The 23,008-nt window shown below is 37.1% G+C and overlaps 1 protein-coding gene across 1 annotated transcript in view; it reads left to right on the top strand.

The window, feature by feature from the left end:
• Window positions 1-23,008, top strand: part of MAP2 (microtubule associated protein 2) — a 137,033-nt gene that overhangs the window by 48,744 nt on the left and 65,281 nt on the right. Inside the window, 1 exon segment of the mRNA XM_032479968.1 lies at window positions 14,992-15,276. Within this exon segment, the coding sequence (XP_032335859.1) occupies window positions 15,015-15,276 (262 nt within the window). The 5' untranslated portion in view covers window positions 14,992-15,014.

Raw genomic sequence — 23,008 nt, 5'->3', positions numbered from 1 at the left:
GTCTCAAAATAAATACCTTCTATTGTACCCCCATCTGCAGTCCCACTGCTGCGACTTTAATTCAAACTCATATATGCCCTCTCATTGATTATCACATTATTGACCTTCTGTATACTTTTCCTGTGTCTGACTCATAACTTTCTACAACCCTTTCTCTGACTTATCTTATCATTCATTTGCTTGAAGTTTCTCAGTGATGTGCCATTAATAATGTTAAAGTTTATACTACACAGCCTGACAAACAGGATGTTTCATCATCTGAACACATGCTTTTCTGCAGCATGTCCACTACTCCTGTTTCTGGCATTCTGAAACATCCCTGATGTTTCCCAGCATACTTCCAGTTCTCGTCTACCCTTCTGTCTCAGTGTTGCTTTATGTGCATAGAATTATGCCCTTGTCCACCATGAACACCTTTCAAGATCAAAAGCATGCTTTGCCACTATGAAGTCTCCCGTAAATTTTTTTATTTCATAAGAACTTCCACAGAATCCTTTATCCCTCTACTAAAGCATTTATCATACTGTCACCTAACTGTGTGTTGACATGTTGGTTTCTCTCAATAGCTTCTTAAGACCAAAAGCTGAGTCTTGCTAGTATTTGCATATCCTCAACATCTAGGAACCATGTCTGTGATATAATAGGTGTTCAATGAATATTGTTAAATTTCACCATCAGAAGAGAACATTTTCTAACCTCGTATGTCTCTCTCCTACTGCTCATGATTAAGGCACTTGTGTCACTTTTTTTTTTCTTTTTAATTAAGCATGAGTGAGGCAGTCTCTTTTCTTACTTATGAATTATTCCTAAAAGACTTTTATTTTTTCCTAAGAGATTTTGGTTTCCTTTACATTTAAGGTCTGTGGTGCCCTGAAGGAGATAAAGCTATGCATTATAATTTGCATTATCCTGAATTTACTGAGAAAATATTCGTGTTTAAATGAAATGTCTTTTCCCATTTGCCTCTACAATTAAAATGCCAGACATGGAATATAGTGTTAGTGTTAACATTTCATTCTAGTTTATTTTTTTTAAAGATAAAACAAAGAGAGGGAAAAAGTAAGAATGATGAAATTAAATCTTGCTGCCTAGAAATTCTCAACCAAAATGCCCACTGGAAATATAGATCTCATGTGAAGTTGTTCATAGCCATTTTCTTGGAGTAATGCAATTATCTTATATCACTAAGTTGCTTGATCCCATCTTGAGTTTATATTTTTTACATAGCTTAAGGCTGACTTCCTAACCTAAATTTGGAGTATTTCCTCACCTTGACTTACCTACTAGTTTAGCTGAAGTGAAAGATTTTGAAAAAATAAGAGAGGCAAATTCTTGGGCGAAGTTGTTGCTTTTCCCATCTATTTCTGTCAGATACTTTTCAGTAGTCTCATCAGTATCAAGAGAACCGCCAAGTGGAAATGACTAGTCTACGAGCACTTGACTTGGCAAAATGGAGATCTGTGAGCCATGCTCTGAAAGTACCATCACCCACGCCCTGATGCCATAGTCTGGTATTTCTCTTTTATGATAGTGTATCACTTTCTTTATAGGCTTCTAGAAATAATGAAAACGTTTCTCATTGTAATTATCAATGTCTAAGGGTTTTGAGAAACCTTATTAAGTAGATTTTGTGAACTCTGTTTTGAAACAAAAGTCTATTGTATTGAAACAATAGATTTTAATAACAGCCTTTAAAAAGAAGACCATGTAGTAACAGTCCATATATTTGCCTGTTGCTGAGAAGCCATTTCTTAATCTATGGATTTACTTTTGGTACCCAAATTCTTCAGCATGGAATTAAAAAGAATTTCGAAACATGTTTTAGAGGTGAACAGTGGCAGAGACAGGAAGATTCTCCAAATTTGCTTACTTATTGCTTCTATAAAAAAACGTTAAGGTGAATTCTTGGGTTTATAGATTAGAAATCTAAAAATCAAAGAGTGCCAACCAAAATCTCAGAGATAACTTATCTGAATGAAACAGGGTTAGTGCTGCCATGTTCCTCTTGCCTTAGTTCATCGGGAATCCCAGGCAGGTGAGGCAGAGTCCACGGTGGCCCTCTCTCTCTTTTCTCTTCAGGGATGTTATCACCAGCACACCTCTAACCTACCCAGAGCTTTATCATCAGCTGTCACCTTCTCTCCCCTTCTCCTACTGCCATTACAAAAGCATAAAGTTGCTCTCATTTATCAATACAGTGGTTATAATGAAGTGTTAAAAATGTATTGTGTTTAATAAAAATTAAGCACTGCACCATGAATATATTTTAAAAATTAATGTGCCTCAACTTTTTTTATGATTTTCACAGAAGTGTGTTTCATTTAAAAATTATCCTAGCGTTTTTTACATTCCAAATCATGTTTTTATGTGCTTTTGGACAGGTCCTATTTGCTTACTTGCCTATGCTGGGTCTATTTTTATAACAAAACGTTTTTACCTATGAGCTCACTGTATGATATTGCCACATCTGTGCTATATGTACACTAAGACTTTTACGTGTATAATTGGAATATTTGTCTTTGGAGAAAAATTAGTCATTCTGGATATTTGTTTACTTGAATATTTCTTTCCAGCTCAGTTTTCAATCATCTCAAACATAGACTAATTACATATATTTCAGGCCTGGAGGATTTAGCAAATTTATGTCACATCATACCACTCCAGAAGCTTAGAACACAAGTCACAAGTCATGAAAGTTCAACTGTTTTCTAGAATTCACTTCGGGTTATGCAAAGATATGTCAATTCAAAGAGATAAGTCAGACAGTATATGAGGACTGACTGACCCAATTCAATCAGACATGAGTTGTGAGGGAATTCCAAATGATAAGGATTCTGCAAGGGTTTTTTTTTCTTTTTTTTTTTGGAGCCCAACTCAACTGATGGAGTGAACAAGGCTACTTTCAACTTAACCCAGAATTGTCCTGAGTCACAATTACAGTCAGCAGATGCGCAGCACAATATGGCACATGGCCTGCCCTAAATCCAAAAAGGAAGAAAAGAGAAAGAAAAAGGAATTTGATCTGCTTTCTGTGACTCATACTTTACTTTTATATGACTCAGATTTTACCTTTCCCTAGAAGAAAATTAATATTTAATATAATTAACTAGATTTTGGACTATCCCTGGATGTAGTGGTTTAGTATATTTAAAAATACATGTAATACCAATATTTTATAACCATGTACTTTTTTAAATATATGTGACTCAGAAGGTTTATATTCATGTAGCACCTGTCGTGTCCTCTATCACTGCATTAACCATGTTATCTTGTAATGTATACATTTCAAACACTTCCGCCCTCCTCAGTATAGTGTGAGCTGTTTGTGGCCCGAATCCAATTTAATCATTGCTGTATTCCTAGTACCTAACAGAATTCTCATGTAAAGCTAATATTTAAGAGACATTTATTGAATAAGATTCTAGAAAGCATAATAAATAAGTTGATAATCAGTAAGAATCTGAAAGTTAAATGAAGGCTCAGTACATGCTTTGTTAAAGCAATTTATAAATAGTGCCTCTTCAAGTCCATGCGAGCTCTCTGCCTTTATCTCAACATTCTCCATTTTCTTGTTCCCGTGTCTCATCAGATGAATGCAGGCCTGACCAAGTTCATGTATCTGTAACCTGCTGTCACATTTCAAATAACAAATAAATAAGTAAAATTTAAGAAGTGGTGCTTAAAAGAACCTCATAAGGCTCATACTGAACCAAAAAAAAAAAAAACACGAAGAATTCTGTCTTACGGTGTTTAGCAAAAATCAAGTAAAATATTCCTAAACACAGTACAGCTTAATGAAAGAGTGCGCTTCAGAACATGGGGTGTGACTGACCTCAAGAAATCTGAACTCGAGTTACAAACTGAACTCAAGAAAATAATAAGGTAAATACCTGTCAAAGTATTATAAAATGTGATACTTTATCCGCCCCCTCCTCACAGCAGATGGATAGTAAAATTTATAAGAAAGCAAATGTTAGGTAGGTAGGTAGATAGATAAAATAGAGAAACTTTAATTTATAAGCAGTCTGTTAAAAGAAGAAAGTTAGGTTTTGTTTTAATTAATTAAGTTTTGAACATAGACTCTAGCCTTCCATTTTAATCCCAATCTCACTACCACAGTCCAGGACTATACGCTCCTGTTCTAAAGCGACTATCTCTGAGAGTTCCTTCTATATTCAATCATGCATTCTTCCAATTCACTTTAATACCATTGCTGGATCAATCATTCTAAAAAATAAACGTGGTTATGCCACATCTTTCGTGGGTGCCCCCTGGCCTTTGGGGCAGAGCCTAAGTATGGCTTACTTGCACCCCGTTACGATTCCACCATTGCCTGCCTGTCAGCCTCATTTCCCTGTCTCCCTCTTCACTTCTGGACCGTGGTGAACAATCTTGTGCTCTACACGTGTTCCTCATTCATTTCTGTAGTAAGTATTTGTTGTTGTGCATACTCCGTGCCACACACAGTACCTGGTGCCCGTGGTGCAGAGATGAAACGCTGTCCCTCCTAGAGCTCACAGTCTGTTCAGGAAGGCAGAATAGGGAGGGACAGCTAACAGAGTGAAAACTGGAGTTTGGGATGCCAAAAGAGTACTCATTGTGGTATTTTTTGGAAGGTGTTGCCTAGCCCAAGTCAAAAATAACATAGGACGTGGTTATCCAGACTCTTTCTTCCTAGAAACTTTCCCTTGCTTTCCTTGGCTAATTCCTACTTGTCCTTTAAACTCAACGCAGATGTTACCTCCTCTGGGAAGTATTGATTGACCTCCCAGTGTGGCAGGAGCTGTCCTTGTGCCTCCACAACTTCCTATCCTAATCTGCATAACAGCATGGACCCACACTGTGCTTTTGTCGTTGATTTGTCTATAAGCTCCATCAGCTAAGTGCTGTATGTTTTTTCTTGTATCCCCAGTGCATTCCCTATGACACATAGGGCCTTTCCATTAATCTTTAGGAGACATTTTTCAAACAATCAATTGTTTAATGAATTAACATTTGTAATCTCAGTTGCAAGGCATTTTAGCAGCCATAGAGGCCAACATCCCCTTGATTCTATAACATTCATGACAGGATGAGCATTCAACGTGTGCCTAACACATCCACTGAAAAGGAGTGCATTCAGTTCAAAGAAATGCAGAAAACAAATGCTATGACTAATTATCCTGTAAGTCTATATATACTTCCTATATTTGGAAGGAGATTTTACTCTGAACATGTTAAAAGGCAGAGCTTCAGTCACATGGCTTGTGTATGTGGAAGGAGAATTGTTCATGGAAAGTTAAAGGGACTGAGCAGATCGGGTATCGTGGCAGGAACGCTACAAGTGGGATCTTGCTCATAACTCCCCAGGACCTCATCTTTCTTTCTGCCTTAAATGGCTAAAAGCAGATCCCATTCATGGAAAACTATAATGTATTTAGTTTTTAAATAAATCCTTTACTTCCAATTCTCCATCCTTTTTTTTTTCTTTTCGTGATTCAGTTTTCTTCTCCAACTTTTCAGGGTTTGTTTGTTTTTTGTTTTTAGTTCTAGCGTCTTATTTCTTGATATTTAGCACAGCCTCTAGGTTCACCTGGGTTATGACCCTGCTCCCACCTCCTGTAAAGAAATCTCTGAAACATCTTGTCCTCAAGTACTGATTGTTGTTTTTAGATTGTAGCCTCTTTCACACACAACCAGTGCCTTCCCTACAGGGTGGTTCTCAGGTGTCTGGAACTAAAGGATCTTCAGTGGTGGTGGTGCCCTGTATATACTTAGGACCTAATTTTTTCTTTGAAATCTGTAGTTCCAATGAAATGGGTTGATGAAGTTAGTGTCCTTATCTGGACTGGATTCTCTTCCTAGTTCCTGCCCCATTCCACCAGTCTCACTGCTTGGTGAGAGTGTGAGCAATGGAATGGGTATTAGTAGATCTGGCTTCTCATTCCAGATCTCCCTAGAAGTGTCTAACTTGGCCAAATAATTTACCCTCTCTGGCCTCAACTAGTTTTTCAATATGAGGCAAACCATGTACCAAATCCTATTGCTAAAAATATTCAAATAAAAGCCACAAGATAATAACAAATAATAAGTAACATTTGTTGAGCACTTCCAACTTGCCTGGAAGTACACTTTATTTGTACAGCCTTACCTAGTTCTACCAATAATTTAACACTGGCTTGCTGTGTACTCTGTGTCCATCATCATCAGAAAGAATGATGCACCCACCCACTCTCTTCGTGTGAATTGCTTGTTACTCATGGTGCATGATGAAGAATGAATCATCTTTATTGGTATTTTATAATCAGCCTGTAAAGAGCAGAGAAGATGTGAAAGAAATATCTGGATCTTCAGCCTTTTCATGTCGTTGAGAACTTTTCCCTCAATTTTTGCAGAGAAGACAAAGAGGAAAAATTCAGGGTGACAGTGAGTTAGTCAACATCTATTTAAGCTTAAAACTTCTCAGCATTTGTAACTAAAGCCATGGAGTCTGCAGAAACTTCTATTATTGTTAGGGACCAAAACAAAAGTTTCTGTTTTGTAATACTGAGATGGTAGTTAATAGGAAAAGGCATAATTGAGCCTACATGGAAAAGGGAAACAATATTCATATGCTTAATTGTATTATACAACTGGTTGTTTTATTCTTTTGTTCATCCTTGGATATATATCAGTACAAAATTATATTCCCAGTGTTTTTATTGAACTGGCACATTACATGATGACAGGGCAGAACATATCACAGAAAACATCTAGAACTGTTCATGCCAAGTGCATTATGAAAATGGAGACATGCCTATCTGGCACACAGTGTATTTTTCCTTTAGATTTTCCAAGCTTTCTCCTTTTGCCAATTTTTGAGAGTATTTAATGTTGCCTGGTAATAACTATAATCAGTGACTATTTCTGTGCTTTGTGATCTTTCTAATGTTATAATCCAAAGAAAAACAGTGAGGTTTGTGGTTTTATGGGAATCCCAAGAGAAAAAGTTCTACCCTACTAAGTGGCATTTTCAGCACACATTTCTACTATGTCAATATAAATCATTCAGTTACTTCTTTGAAGGCTGTGCTAGTTCAGAATGTCACATGGTCACACCATGCCTGTTACCCTACATCCATCTTCCACGGGATCTACCAGGTAAAGATTATAACTGGATTTGAGATATTTTAGGCAGGTGTACTTTTGTCCTAAACCATTAATAAGTGCCGAGAAGTATCTAAAATAAATATTCTAAAGACATCTTGAAGATATTAATAAACTGATCAAGGACCAGTCACTATTTTCACAATATGCAGTAGGGTTTTCCAGTGGGTATTTCAAACATTTGTCTGAGATATTTCTGCTTCCCTCAAGTAGGATTAGACACAACAGAGAACTGGCGTATTCCCAGGAAGCTGACTAAAAGCAGTGATTAGACTCCATCACATCATTATAAATGTCCTGGACTAAGGCAGTGAGAGATTCAGCTTCTAGTTGTGAGAATGATCACATGACCTGTCAATATAATTAATGCCTTAACCCTTAGCTCCAGTTACTCTACAGGGGTGTTTCGTGTGTGCATTTCTATCACTCCCTGTTCTTTTCTGAAGTCCTGTGCAGCAGGCCTGCCTGAAAGCACCAGTCTTCAAACTTCAGTGTCTCCGAGTTGAACCTGTTAAAATGCCAATTTCCAAGCCCTATACCCAGAAATTCTAATTTATTGCCTGAAAACACTTCAAGTTACATTGGAAGGGATGATCATCAAAGAGCATTTCAGTTTCATGATTTTAAAGCCTTTTCTGAGAAGGGATGAAATGATTTATCTGAAAGATACCTCTAAACCTGTATGCCCATGGTCTGTACTGTGTGTACCAGGTCTTATTCAGGTCTAGTAGTTTGTTCTACTTGGTGTTATTTTTCATATGCTCTCCGTGGAGTTAGAACTTGAGTCCCAGTTCTCCTACCATGCCTGAAAATTAGGTGTCAAAGCCATTCTTCTCTCACTGATAGAGCTGCTGTTGGCCAAATATGCATGACTAACAGAATCTTTTTCCCCCATCTTTCTCTGGAGGTAGGAGGTTGACAATTCATTCATTCAACATTTGACAGATATTTGAAACCCAACTTATGACCAAATGACATTTACCATCATGGTTTGCTTGTGTGCATCTTACTTTTACATAACCCTTTGTGTACTTTTAAGGAAAATTATGAAAACTTTCAACCAAGAAGGTAGAAAATTAGAAAATTTTTTTCAGTTTAGATAGATAGATAGATAGAGATATAGATATAGATACATATATATCTCTATATATATAGATAGATATCTTCTATTTGCATTCTTAGCCCTGCATTTGCCCTGAGAAATGAAATGCATTAGTAGCTCAGGAAGACAGCAGAGCTGTCAGGGCCTTTTTTTTCTGAGTGTTTCTGTTTACTTCTTCTTTTTTCCATTTATGGTGGAGAAAATGTGACAGCTGTACCTTGTTTTCTTATATCTGCAAGCCCTCAGGACAGATGTACCCAGGAACTACTGTTTGGTACCCTTAAGTAAATATATCTATTTGCCACTCGCTTTAAAGAACAGAAAATACAGGATCAGCAAATACTAGCAGCATATCAAATTGTTTTATGTACAATATGCAAGCAAGTCCAATGATAGATCAAGGTCCAAGTGAAAATGCTTCTCTTTTTAAACTAGCCTTTAAATAGATTCAGTTCTAATGTATGTATATGGTTTTATAACCTTTAGTACCAACAAAAGTGTGCTATTTGGCCACCTTAAGAATGATAAGTCATTTGTCATTCTAAAGTTACCTTTCACTTATTGCCAACATTTTTGCTTGGATGGTAATTAAAAGAATATTCTAGGCAAAATGGATAAAGGGGAAATATTTAAGTAATGTTATTTTTTTCTAAGAAATTGTACTTTCATTATCTAGAACATTAAGTAAGGTTTTAGAAAACATTTTGTGTGGAAAAGATTGATGTCTTTTTTGTATTTTATTCCCTTTATGTACATGAAGGATAGCATGAGAGCTGTTGTGTGCTGAAAGTTATTATATAATTTGCTCAAAAGAATGATGCCCTAAAGTGAAATGTCAGAAAGTGACAGATACAGTTATGGTTTATTTAGAATATATATCCTTCCTGACTTGAGGAACCATTTGATAAGTTTTATAATGAAATTGTATATAAAATAAGAAACAGAACACAGTACCAAAACCTTAGAATGAGGTAAATACTTCTGTTAAGCATTAAAGAAGTTCCTGGTGATGAAGGGGAAATGTGGGAACACATATAATGCCTGATTGTCTAAGAAATACTAGAAATCAGCAAAATAATATTATCTTATTTCTAAATTCCAATATAAATTAACTTATTGTCTATATCCTTACACAAGGGGCAACCATACCACAAAAGATAATGTTTTTAAGAGTGGTTTTACAGATTTGGAGGTAGACTTTCAGGTTGCCTGTGAGCAAATCCAAATTTTTTCTCATGCACACATGCAAATATGAATTCATATAAATATCTGGACAGATAAGTAAAGTCTCAGAGTTTTGAAACACAGAGCTTTATAGTCTTAGGCCTGGAAGATTTTTAAGGCAGATGCACTTAAATGTAAGTGAATCTCAATATAGTAGAAATCTGTAGTAGAAATTATTCATGTTGTAATCAATATTCAAGAAATCTAAGTGAAAGCAGTGCTGACTAACAGACCTACACATAAATGGATCTCCAGGATCCAACATTAATTATCATATAAGATAAAATTTTTTCTATTAAGTAATTGAAAATTGTAATGTATCTGTCCCAAACCATGAACTGAGTTTTGCTGTGATAGCCATGTTTTATGTGGAGTTGGTTATTTCCTTTTTTTCTGTTCTTTATTGTGCTATTTCTATTCTTTATCTGCTCTTTGTGGTGTTATTCCTTCCACTCTTTTACTTGCATTCTCTCTCTCTTTTCTCTTTCTTGGTATTTCTTAATTAGAATTACCTAAGAGGTTTGGCTGATTGTAAGGCTCCTGCTCCATGGTTCCAAGCCTTCTAATCAGTATGAGGGAAAGTACTTACTTTATTCTGCAGCATTAAACATGTGTGCATTAAATCTACCTAAAAACAAAACTGAAGAAATTGACATATGTTAAATAGATAAGAAATTGATCCATATACCATCCCAACTTGGAATTTAATCTGTAGAAAGACTTTTCATTCTGGTTACAGCAGTTTTATTATGATGATATAAAATGTTACAGGTTGAATCATCAGCAAGTTAGAAATCTGATCAATGCCATGTCACAATGTCTGTCATTGTAACCAAAGGTTAAGGACAGGTTGCCAAACGCTGAAGAATCTTACATTCTTTTTTTTCATAATTATCCATCTGTGAAATGAATCAGAGTGTAGCCATAATCAGTGGGTTCAACAGCTGGGATGCAAAAAACATGTATGCTCTTACCAAGAAGCATTAGATTGAGAGAACCAGGTCTAAGGCTTATTAAGGGGAAAAACTAGACGAACTAGGAATTTTAAAAGCTGGGATTTTGATGAAGGAGGAAACAAGTCTGTCCTTACAGAATTTTCATGTATCAAGAGGAAGTTGTTTAACAAGAAAGGGTAGCAAGGATTGAAGCTCACCGCTCAAGTCTATAACTAACATTGCTGATGGCACAAGCTCTTCCCTTAGGTTTTTTGTTCCCAACTGTCTATCTTATTTGGAAAGAAGACTTGGGTCCTGTTATATGTAGCATGATAGCCATGACATATTAGAGTCGAGTGAAAACCTCATTCTCATGTAAATAGAAATTTGAACTTCTTGGATTTTTTTTAAATACATATTGCAGGTGACTGTATCCTGATTTGCATTGGCATTTGTGTTTAGCCTTAGAACAGCTAAGATTTCATTGCAATTTATTATAAACTGTAGGTCAGTGTCTTGAACTTAGTACTTTTTTTTTTTAACTCACTCAGGAATTTCCTCACTCACGTTATCAAGCTCGGCTTTTGGCAGGAGGTAAAGGAGAAGAGTTCAGGCAGCTTCCCAGCTCGCTCAGCCAGTCCCGAGGACTGTGTGCCCAGTAGGTCAGTGGTTAAGAGCAGCTAGGATTTGTGGTCTTTTGCAATATGGAGAGAGGAGAGTCTTTCCCATTCCACATTAGGAATGGAATATTACAATTCCTGGTACCTCATAAGTTTCCTTTTATAGATTTGGATGGGATTTGCCTTTCTCTCAGCTATCTTGTCTTCTTTAATTCCGCAAGCACAGTTTTCAGAGAGATTCAGGTAAAAGTTACATTATACATCAGGATGAAGAAATTAAAGGAAGCTACGACCACTTTTAAGGATGTTGTAACACCATTTTGAAGAGTAGAGATCATTTGTGACCCCAAAAGATTGATTAGGAATTTAAGTGAAATTACCATGAATGAGTGGTATTTTAATAATATTATGTTGTGATTGTAAGGGTGGAGGGCAAACGGTGTCTCCTCCAATTCCAGCTGCTTTTCAGTAAAACTGAAGAAGTCATTCCAAATCATTTTCTGTCAAAGTAGTTTTGGCAGAGCAATGCCATTTCTAGCTTGAAATCTCCTAAAATGATTGTCACTTAGTAGATAGTTAGACTATGTACATTTCAAAAGCTCAACAAATTAGAAAGTGATATCTGATTAATCTGCATACATTTTAGGGAGTATTATCTGAATAGTCTTATCAGTAAGCCAGATGATGCCGTTTAGAAAATAAATTCACTTTATTTGTGCCTCTGATATTAATTGAAATCAACATAGCCAGCCCGCCCCTTCTTCTTCCACCATTAGTTTTTACTGATTAATTAGAAAGAAAGAAGCCAAAACTCTGAAGTATTAAATACTAGGGAATTCATTTTTTGAATGCCTAGTCTCTTGAAAACAAATTATCTTCACATTTTAAGTGGATGGTTGCCAAGTAACACACTCCTCATTTAGCGTTGGTTTTTCAGGTTCAAGACGAAGAATTTTAGTCACTGACAAGTCTTTTCCAGATAGCCCTGGGGGAAGAATGGCCAATTTTAGCTGCAAGTTGTGGGTGCTCGTATTATTTTATTTCCTTTGAATATCTGTGACTAGAACTCCCAGAGTTAAATGTGGGCTAAAGTGTAAATCTACGTACTTTCCAGGTCCTTTTGGAGATGTTAATAACATGGCATCAGATAAAAGTTCCTGTAGACAGTTGGTTGGGATGCTTTGCACACCACTGCCCTTCCCTGAGATTCCCATGTGCAGTAGGAGAGCAGAAGCTCTCAGGAAGCTTGTATTATACCTGCTCATGTAACTTAGCAATTCTCAAGTTTATTTGAGCACTTCACTGCTGGTGGTCTTCCTTCCAAAAACACAGAATTAAAGACTAATCATGAAAAAACAGACAAATTTCAATAGAGAGGCATCTATAATTTACCTGACCAGTACTTCTCAAGGTCATCAAAAAGAAGGAAAGGCTGAGAAACTCTCACAGCTGAGAAGAACCTAAAGAGACATGGAAATTAAATGTCATGTAGGATCCTGGATGGGATTCTGGAACAAAAAAAAAATACACTAGGTAAAAACTAAGGTAATCTAAATAAACTATAGACTTTAGTTAATAATAACATATCGGTGTTGCTTCATTAATTATAACAAATGTATCATACTAATATATTAATAACAGGGGAAATTGGGGGGGGACATGCAAAATCTCTTACTATCTGTTCAATTTTTCTGTAAATCTAAAACTGTCCTAAAAATATAAAACCTAGTAACTTTTGAAAAAACAGTATTAACATGGCATGTACTTGTTTATGGGAAACTTTTTCTATTTACAAGTGTTCACTCTGCACAAAAAATAATTTGAACCATATAAGAATATGGAAATTTTAATTAAGCTGCTCTGGTAAAGGAAAAAAAAAAAAAAAAAAAAAAAAGGCCTGTAAAGATGAGAATGCTGAGCCAACAGTCTTACTATCAGTAAATTATTGTGATCAAGGTCAGAATTTGAATGTAGATAACTTATTCAGTTCATTAGACATATGTAGATGTTACAGCAACTCAGAAGAAACGCAATCATTAGGCTCTCAAATTAGGTCCTTTGATATTTGACTAGAAGACAATGGCAGAAATGGAGTCTAGAACCTTGCAGGACCATCTTTATAAAAGACGGAGCGAAGTTTCCAGATGTACACGTGGAGGGGTTAGTTCTGAGGATGCACTCCTCCCAGCAGGCTCTCATGTCTCAGACATTTGTCATATTGGGCTTGGAACATTCATTCAGTTCTCTATGATATCTGGGGACAGATTTGCAAGTAAGTCTTATTATTGGACTTCGCAAGTTTTCAGGCTCCCCTTCCTAGGCCAACAATTCCAGAAAAACAACTTAAAATATTGTATAGCTAATGATTGAGTGTGATGACTGTTAGTCTAATTATAACAACAGTAACAAAGGTAGTAACTACTGTTTACTGAGCGTGCCTGCCAGGGGCTGTGCTGAGCCCTTCATTTTATTCTGTGTAAACTTTGCAACAAATCAATAAACTAAGCATCGTTGTCCTCATTTTGCAGGCACAGAAACTCTTCTGTGCATGCAGTTCTTTGCACACCGTCAGTGGTGTAGGGATGCTCTTTGGTTTATTCACGAGCCCTTCAATCAGTGTTTTAAAAGTTAAACTTCTTATATCCTGTCTAAATATGCTCATAAGGGCGATAAATAGAACCTTATGGAAAGTAATTTGCCCGGGGGAGGTTTGGTGTTGTCGTCAAATTATTTTAAATACATTGAATCATCTAGTTCTTCCTGGTATGAACAGAAAATTAGAATAGGGACCTGAGGATAGCATCAAAATTCAGTAAAAAAGAAAAAAACCAGAGAGATGCTTGTTAGGAATCTGGTAAGAAAACTTACTTTCTTTAAAGCTTAATTTATTTGTAGTGTTACTAAGCAGAGCTTGGTAGCTAGAAGTAGATTTGTTTTAATACAATTTTGGTTTGCTTGTTTGAAGTTTTTGCTTGAGTTACTGTTTCTGAAAAAAGGAAAATATTCTTAGTTTCCATCATAGACCGTCATTGACTATGTCATCATCAGTGTGGAGACAATAGACCATCAGTGAAGATACATTTCTGGCAACAGCTTTTCAAAACTGAGTGACGTATCACCTCCTGTCAGCTACATCTCTAACTTTAGTGGCATCGGCATATAAGTGAAGGCCGGGCAGTATCGCTTGCTTAACGTGTACAGAACACCTACTCCATGATTTATTCAAACTTTACTATAATTTAAAGCCACTGAATATATGTTAGTGATCTAACTTAATTGACTTAATTGTGAAATAATACTGTAAGTTATGACATAAGCCTAAAGTTATAATTTTTGTTTTCCACATAAGATTTACACTAAGAGAAAATGCCATTCCCTTTAAATCTATAGATAAAGTTTGGGAAAGTTTGCTGAACAATTAAGCCAAAACTATCTTTCTTTTAATACACAGTATCCAGATAACATATCTACCTCTGGTTTGAATTGAACATCTTAGAAACTGGAAGGGATAATATATTGGCTGTTGTCTTTTCTAGGTTTCAGAGAGTTGTAAGTTAAGAGTACTTGGAGTAATTCTCTGTAATCCAGCATTTCCCCTCAGTCAGTCTTTCCCCCACCATTTTCTATCCAGTGTTCTCATACTACAGATTTTCTCTATACTAGAGAATTCTGTTGCTGTAGAGTCAACGTTATATGTCAGTGAAAGTTAGCTCAGATATGTTTTTAAAGGCCAAACACGAGTTTAAAACAAAAAGAATACATGTGAACTGATAGTGAGCTTATACTAAAAGAATAGATATTTCAGAAAAGATCTATAAAAACCAAGGTGTTCACAATGGCTACCTCTTGATAGTAAAAGTATTGAACATATTTTTTGGACCATAGCTAACCACTGAGTTTGTAACTTTTCTCTATCTTAGTGCTGCTAATACCAGATAAGTTCTCCCCAGAGTGATGGCTGCCATTTTTCCTCTTCCAACCCCAGGAGAGGTCACAGGGCATTGAAGAATGGCAGATGATCGGAAAGATGAAGCAAAGGCGCCTCACTGGACCTCAGCTCAACTAACAGAGGCATCTGCACACCCACACCCACCTGAGATCAAGGATCAAGGTGGGGCAGGGGAAGGACTTGTCAGAAGCGCCAATGGATTCCCGTACAGGGAGGATGAAGAGGGCGCCTTTGGAGAACATGAGTCACAGGGCACCTACTCAGATACCAAAGAAAATGGGATCAACGGAGAGCTGACCTCAGCTGACAGAGAAACAGCAGGTAACTACAGGTTCTGTTGCCAGTGCTTGTTTTGTGCTTTTGAAGTCTGTTTAAGTGAAAGTGAATTAATTTACAGCCCTGATCTTCTTTCCCTACTGGTAGAACTGAAATTCTAGTCGGTCAGGGGAAATAGACACCAAAAGAAGAGAAGAATTGTGGGAATTAGCCTGACACTCCGCCAAATTAGTTGTATTCTCAATCTCATCTCCCTAGTTTTTACCACTTAAATTTTAGTAGACAAATGGCTCAGTGTATGTGTGTTTTGCTAGTAGCCATCAGCATTTTAACTCACTGAAAGAAAACTTCACAGTTTCTTATTGATTCCCTTGAGTGGTATTGGACTTAAATCTGATTGATTCCTCAGAAACGTGTTTATTTTCTAGGGCGGAAAGGAATATAGGATCCATCTCCCCAACTTTAAGAAGAGAAAAAAAGAAAAGAAAACAAACACACATAGAGACACAGGAACCATTTCATACTTCCTCAGATAGCTTTTTAAGAACTAATATACAGATGCTTGAAGAACAAAATATAATTTAATCTTAAGTACTTCCTTTCAAAGTGTAATCTCTACCAATAGTCCTCTTTACTGTTGATAATATTGTCATTAATGGCATAGGGAAACACTAGCCTGCCCTATAATATTCTTCTCCATTCTTTTCCTTTTTTCTGTGATTCAGAATTTAATGCATTTGAACACAGGAACTTGCAGACATGCTACTCAAAAAGGAGAAGAAAGGCGATGCCCCCTTATCATCCTTTACTTATTCAAAGATCTGTGTTTTTACACTCAATTAGTTACCAACGCTTATCTACTCTACACTCAGTTCAAAAAATATATTTAAATTTTAATGGGGAAATAGGAAAGGTATTTCAAAGGAGGAAAAATTACATAAGTACATAATGTGATTTTTTTTTTAATCTATTCATTCAGCAAACTACTGTTGCACATTTTCTGCATGCATGCTGTGTTAGTTTCTGTGCTGGGGCATGTGCAAGACATAGTCTCTGAACTTCATGGAGCAACTGATCTAGTAGCAGACGTGAGACCTGTGCATAGAAGTAATTCAAACACAAAATACAGTGTGTTAAGTGCCAAACAGAAAGGCAGAATTGAAGAGGGATTGTTTCCAAAAAAAGTTTCCATATTGTGCAGAGTAGCGTCTTGAGGTGCCACAGCACACGCACAGGAGTGTGGCAGGAGGGTTTCAAATACTCAGAGGAAACAGTGATACTCATTGGCTGTCAAATACTGTGTGAACTTTACTTCAGGATAGTTTAGTTTCAACATTAGATCGCACCACATTTCTTTTCAGGATGTCCTATCTTTGTGAAGCTGGTTTTTGGCAGTTGCAGTGATAAAAAGCAAATACCCTGCAGAAAGAAATTTATGTGGAATAGGAAAAAGAGGGTGACAGAGTCCAATCTTATTCAAGAATCTGAAATGCTGTGCAGTGCCCAACAGACACATATATCCCATTAGGATAGAGTACATAAAGTGAATGACTCAAGAAATCATGTCTTTAATAATAACAATATTATTAATTATTATCCATGGTGGTGGTGGTGTCAACATGGACCACAAGGGCACTCTTGATCAAGGAATATTTTTCTTCAGCCGAGTGTGATATAGTTTGAAGAGGGTGGGACTTGGGTGTCAGGAGGACTAACTAGGAAAGTGTTGACGGGACTGAGGCATAAAGAGTTGAGGACGTGTTGAAACAAAATGGTTGTGGGAAGGAAGGAGATAATGTGACAGACCAGGATTTTTCTCATCATTATATCCAGCAGCACTTGACATTATGCCTCAAGGACTCAATAAATGTGTGTTGAATGAGTGGTTGAATGAATGCATGCAAAAAGAAAAAACAGTTCTTTTCAAATTAATGGTGAAAGCAATTGAAAGGTCTCATTTTGTCTCTTGAACTCTCACCAGTTGCCTCTCACTGACTATTACGGAGGCTTGTGATATACTCGAGGGAAAAATCACTGCAACGTACTTGGTCAAGCAATAGAGAACCAACATCACTCACTATTTCATTTTTTCAATGGTCTTAATTAAGTATTTAAGAGCATCAGAAAAATCTGTTTGCCAGGTCAGTGTGTCCTCGCCAGCTTGAGAAAGTAACATAAATTAAAAAGAGACTAACAGATGTTTCTTTTAAATTATGGGTTCGGGACCATCCAGACATAATTTCTGATTCAGCTTAACATATATCAAATGAATTTTACATTACCTTTGGAAGACGAATTACATAAGTTTTATATGTTTGTTAAGAGTGACAAAAGTTGTAAACAGCGAGCTGTGGGTTACCAGAATGATGTTTTTCAGTCCAAACTCTGATGTGATTTTAAACCAGTCTCCCTCCAGAAATAATAGGCCAAGTATTGAATCCATCAATTATCCACATGTGGAAAGTGGTAGGAGAGGAAGAATGTAAAATATTATCTCCTCATACCTACAGAGGATGTTTCAGTGATAAGTTAATGTGCAATTAAACTTCTCTCCAAAGTTTAGCTTAATAAAATAATAAATCGTATCACTGATGGTGTATATGTAACTGTTCCGCAAATTACAAACAAAAATCATCCCCAGGAAAAAGAAATGTTCTCAAATCTCAGGTATGGTCTTTAAAAATGCTATCCTTTGTTGATAGAAGTCACTGATACAAGCTGGCATTGTATTTTGAGGTGATTGTTTTAAAGAGGACCAGGCCATGTACTAGCCCACTCATATCATTCCATATGATCTATTGGGATATTGCAATTTCCCCTGTAACAGATATTTCTCAGGACATTGTTAACATGAAACATTTCTCAGTGACATCAGGTCCTCGGCTATGTTATAGTGTCCAGGCCATTGCCAGCTGAATCCAAAGATCTTTCTTCTATTTTCCTTCTTTTCTGTAGTCTTCTCTTCATTTTTAGAAATGTCTTTTCCTTAAAGTTACCTATTTTTATTAATCTCTATAAACAATATCACATAATTAATGAATCGCAATCATCACATCTCCCTCCAACTTCATCTCTTCATCCGAGTGGGCTTTCTTCAACCAAAGGTCTACTTCATTCTCTCTCATTTAGGCTTTTCACCTTCATTTCTGGGCCATAATAATTTTTTGTTTTTAAAAATGCAAGCCTACAGTCAGCTTAACTTTGATCTTATGCACTGGGACAGTGGCGGGGAGACAGGGGAGAGGGTAGGTGTTGGGCAGGACATTCTGGAAGGAAATAACACTTTGAATTACATTTCTTTATAGCTTACCCTTCTAGATTTTGTCTCTTTCCTTGTAATTTAAAGCTAATCCATAGAAAAGCAGATAGAATTATATGCTCACCTATTATAGCATAACTGTTTTACTTTAAGGATTTTCCTTTCATTTACTTATTAAAGGGCCCTTTTTAGAAGCCATGACACAGAAGCCTAAAAAAAGAAATGAGGAACCATTGAGAAATCAGGCCACTTTGGAAAGTTATTATTACTGATAAGTGAATAAAACATAAGACTAAAGTAGCCATTTTAAAATTGGTTTGCAAACATGAATAAATAATTATAAAGGCTCGCAATAAACCCTTTCTCTCTTTCCCATCCACTTATCTTTATTTGCTCAAGCAAGAGGAATGTATGTTGGTCCACACAGAGTTTCAACTCTGAGCAAAAATTAGAAGCCTCATCTCTTTAGTTTCTTATTCGTGGGTGGGGCCCAGAGTCACACTACAATTTATATCAAGGTAACATCAAGAAAACTGGAAGGACGTTATCTTGTAGGACGACTTGTAGGAAAGTCCTCCTCTTTCCAAGTCTAGTGACCTGTCCAAGACCACGTGGCTACTCAGCCCCTCTCTGTAGCCCAGTGCCCTTTCCACTGCTGTGCACTGTCCGATTCAGAGCCGCACAGCCAGCTGCAGCGGTTCTCAGTCACAGCCACCAAAGACAGTTCTTCCACTGCAGAACCATCACATCCACACACCTCTAAGCATGGCAGAAAATCAGGCCTTTCTTCCCAGTTTTCAGAATAAATCCAGATAGAAAGGAGGCAATTCTGAGAAGTTAATAGATGTCAAAACTTTGAAGTATTTAAACTCATGCTTTCGTGATTTTGACTATTCTAAGGTACAGTGCTTTAAGTACCAGTAGGACACACCAGTCACGGTAGAAAGTGCCGTCATGATCGTCAAAAGCCAGCACAGCTATCTCTTTGAGTGAATGTAAAGGTTAAAGGGCACTTCCTCAGTAACCGCCCCTTGACTTCCCTGGGCTGCTCTGTTTCCCCAGCATTTCCGGGGATTCTTTCCTGGCAGGTCCAAGCGGTAAGATCTATAAAAGGTCTTCTGCGTTATCCATGGTCCCTTTTAGAGCCTTGCCTGCCCTTCCTCATCCCCTTGACTCAAGCAGCCAAGTGATAAATATACTCATATAGCTAAGTTTATTGTTGCCGGAATTGTAAACTTAAGCTTGAAAACAGACAATGGAGGAAAAGGTTGTCATCGCTCACAAGCAAAAATCTGAATATACCTTTGAAAGCTTCTATGCTTTCCCTTTTCAATCTTAGAAAATTCAAACCTGCCTTTCCTTACCTCCTTGTTCCCCTCTGCCTCCTGCCTCCATTCCCAGATTTGAGATTTACTGGTAGGAGTCATCATTCCATTTAAGCTATGGCATGTTGTATATAATATACAGGAATGTACGCAGAGCCAAATAGGACAGAACTATTTCTCCTGGGAAACGACTGAGCCATCCACACCACCCCCCAAGGCAAATAAACAAGCTGGCCTAACAATGCAAGAGGTTGCAGATTTTCCTTTCCTTGTTGCCATGCCAACCACTCATTGCTCGAGCTGCCATTTCCCTGAGCTCCACAGAGAGAGGAGAGTTATTTAGCATTCAGGGTGGATCTGCAGAAAAGCACACGGCCTCACTGTGAAGTGTCTGGGTCTGGCGGCGCCGATGGATGAGGAGAGAAAATGGGGATCTTTTCAGTGTTTTCCTTCGAAAGGTTAGGCATCTGGGGCTAGAAAGAGTGAAGAAGACCAGGATTGACAGAAAAGGCCATTCCGTGAGGTTCGTATGTGTCACGTTTGCTTTGTCCTCTGTGGTTTCTCTACCATTTGAAACAGTTTTGGGGTATTAGCTTCAATCATGTGTGGCTTGTCTTACCGGTAAATAGAAGGACCTGAATCTAACTGGGGGCTGGCCTACGTGGACATCATAATACAGAACTGCCTCTCTTACTCTCGGTGAGATGTGAGCTTGTTTATAGCAGGCATTGCTAACTAGAGCTTATAATCTTATACAAATTGGAGGAAAAGACAGGCACCAGACACAATTGTTTGTTTAAATGTGCAGTTATAGGATAATTCTTCCTATAAAAATCTACCTCGTATCTATCTTTGCTCTTCAGCCAGAGTCCTAGAGTTGAGATGAGATTGTCTTAAGCCGGTAATTTTGAATCAAAATTTAAGGAAAATTATAAGGAGTTCTCTCAACTCCTTTTAATTAAACCCAGTGACTCAACAAATAAAATATGATTTTATTCCTCTGAATTTTAACTACCTACAAACACTTCAAGTTGTGAAGAGCAAGGTTCTTATCTAACACAATATAATTTGATGTTTAAAAATTAAGATTAATTTGCATACGCATGTACTTCCATGTATGTTCCTCCAGAAAATTCCTCCCGTACACTTGTAAAAATATTCTTGTTTCTTTATTGTCTTGTTTTGCGTTAAATGCCAGAATCACATCACAAATGCTAAAGAAAAGAAAGTATTTTATCATTCTCTTTGGTCCACTGACACTTTTTGAAGAATTACTGGGTTGAATTTGAATCTTAATCAGCACAACAGATTTCAGCTAAGAGCAATTCAGACCTACTTGTAAAAATTGTGTCTCACTGGTGTCTAGATGTAAGTATAATTTAATACTATTGTATTTTTTACTTGATCCTTTCCCCTAATTCTGTATTTTCTAAGACGTTATCAAATGTTTAATTTGCTGTCATGTTGTGTTATCATATTTTCCTTCTAATGTATCACAATTATTTGAGGGTTTTAAAATCTCCACTTAGAAAAGAATTCTAGACAGTTCATAACATCTTTTTATTTGTAGTGGGTAGATGACAATAATCAGTCATGGAAGCAAGTCTTCCTGGATTCGTTTTTGGACCATCTAAGCCTGTCTTTTGGTTAGGATTACGCACGGCCTTTATCTGTCCCTTGTTCAATTTCTAAGAATTCTCTCCTCCCAAAAGAGAAAAGACCAAAAAAAATTTTTAATAGTAATTTGGAACAAATTAATCACCCAAATATCTAGAGAATATATTTATCATCAATCAATAATATATTTTGGGGTCAAGTGTGATGTATATATGAATTGATTATATTGCTTGTATATGCCAGAGAAAAATATCTGTCACTGTGTACCACATACCACCTTGAGGGTTGGCTTTAGGTCTGGTTTCATTGCTTGTGGGAGATTAGTAGACCAGGAAGTACCTAGGAGTCATCCCTCCTCCCTATTTCCTCCCCAAGCTGCTTGAGATGAACCGACTTTCCGCTTCAGTGTGTCAAGCCCTCTCGCTCCCTCACACTTCACTGCTCCTTAGCACATTACATCAAGCGCTGCTTTGACTGTCAGGGGAGTCTGGAAATTCATACCCGGAGCAGATGAACAGAACAACTGGTGCTGCATTGCAAACCTGGTCGTTTAAGCATGATCCGACTTGGCATCATGAGTCCCGAGGGGGAAAAGGACACTGAACCCCACTGGCTGCCCGCTCACTGTGTGGCTCCCCTTGCAGAATGAGTCACCACCCAGCAACCCTCACAGAAAGTACAGCTCTAAACCCAGCCATGCTGATGAGCAGAGAATGAGGAAAGCATATGTCCTAAGCTCTTGTGGCAACTTTTAACAAATACGCAAATGCTAGGTGATTATTAGAACACGGAAATGAGAGTGCAGCGTCTGTCTGCTTTTACAGTTGATTTCAGCAATGCTCAAACTTTAGAAGACATTAGGCAAAACTGCACAATAAGGGGGCAATCAAGATTCAGAAAAATCGTGTATAATAGAGATGATTCAGTCTCAGCAGCCTGAAAATTAGACTCAATAATTTTTTCAGTCCAAATTTTCTATTTGGAAACACAGGTCAAGGCAGTGCCAGGATGTGAGCACCACTGATTCTTGCATAAGTGACCAGTGTGAATGGTCAGTCCTCTGATTGAACTGACAGTCTTCTCTTTTGCAAAACAAGTTAATTTGCCCAAGCAATCTGCTATGTTTTCATTCGCATGCAGCTTTGTGAAACAAGCGATGGAAAAGTATTTTGAAAGGATATATATAGCAGAAGAGATGATCAGAAATCCATGATCAAAGGTCCAGAGCTGATTCATTTTATTTTCTCAAATGAATCTTCCTCTTTCAAACATTCCCATGTCCCATGTTTATATCTTGCTAATAATGTTCGATTATATCGAACATTTTACTGAGGTTACCTGTTCCTTGTTTTAATCCCCATCACTAGGTGGTAAGTGTTTTGAGGTAGAAGTTGTACTTCATTCCTCTTCTTGTTCCTTCTGGTATATGAAGCAGTGTTTATGTTCTATAGTAGGTGCTAATAAACGTTTTTGAATTGAGATAAAGAAGAGAAAGAGTTAGTATCCATGTTCGGTTTTGAGAATGAAAATTACATAAACAAAATGTGGCTACAAAAATTATGCCACAGTGTAAGCA

This window comes from Camelus ferus, chromosome 5 (assembly GCF_009834535.1).
Source record: "Camelus ferus isolate YT-003-E chromosome 5, BCGSAC_Cfer_1.0, whole genome shotgun sequence".
Lineage (NCBI taxonomy): Eukaryota > Metazoa > Chordata > Mammalia > Artiodactyla > Camelidae > Camelus > Camelus ferus.
This window is presented reverse-complemented; position numbering and strand designations above follow the sequence as displayed.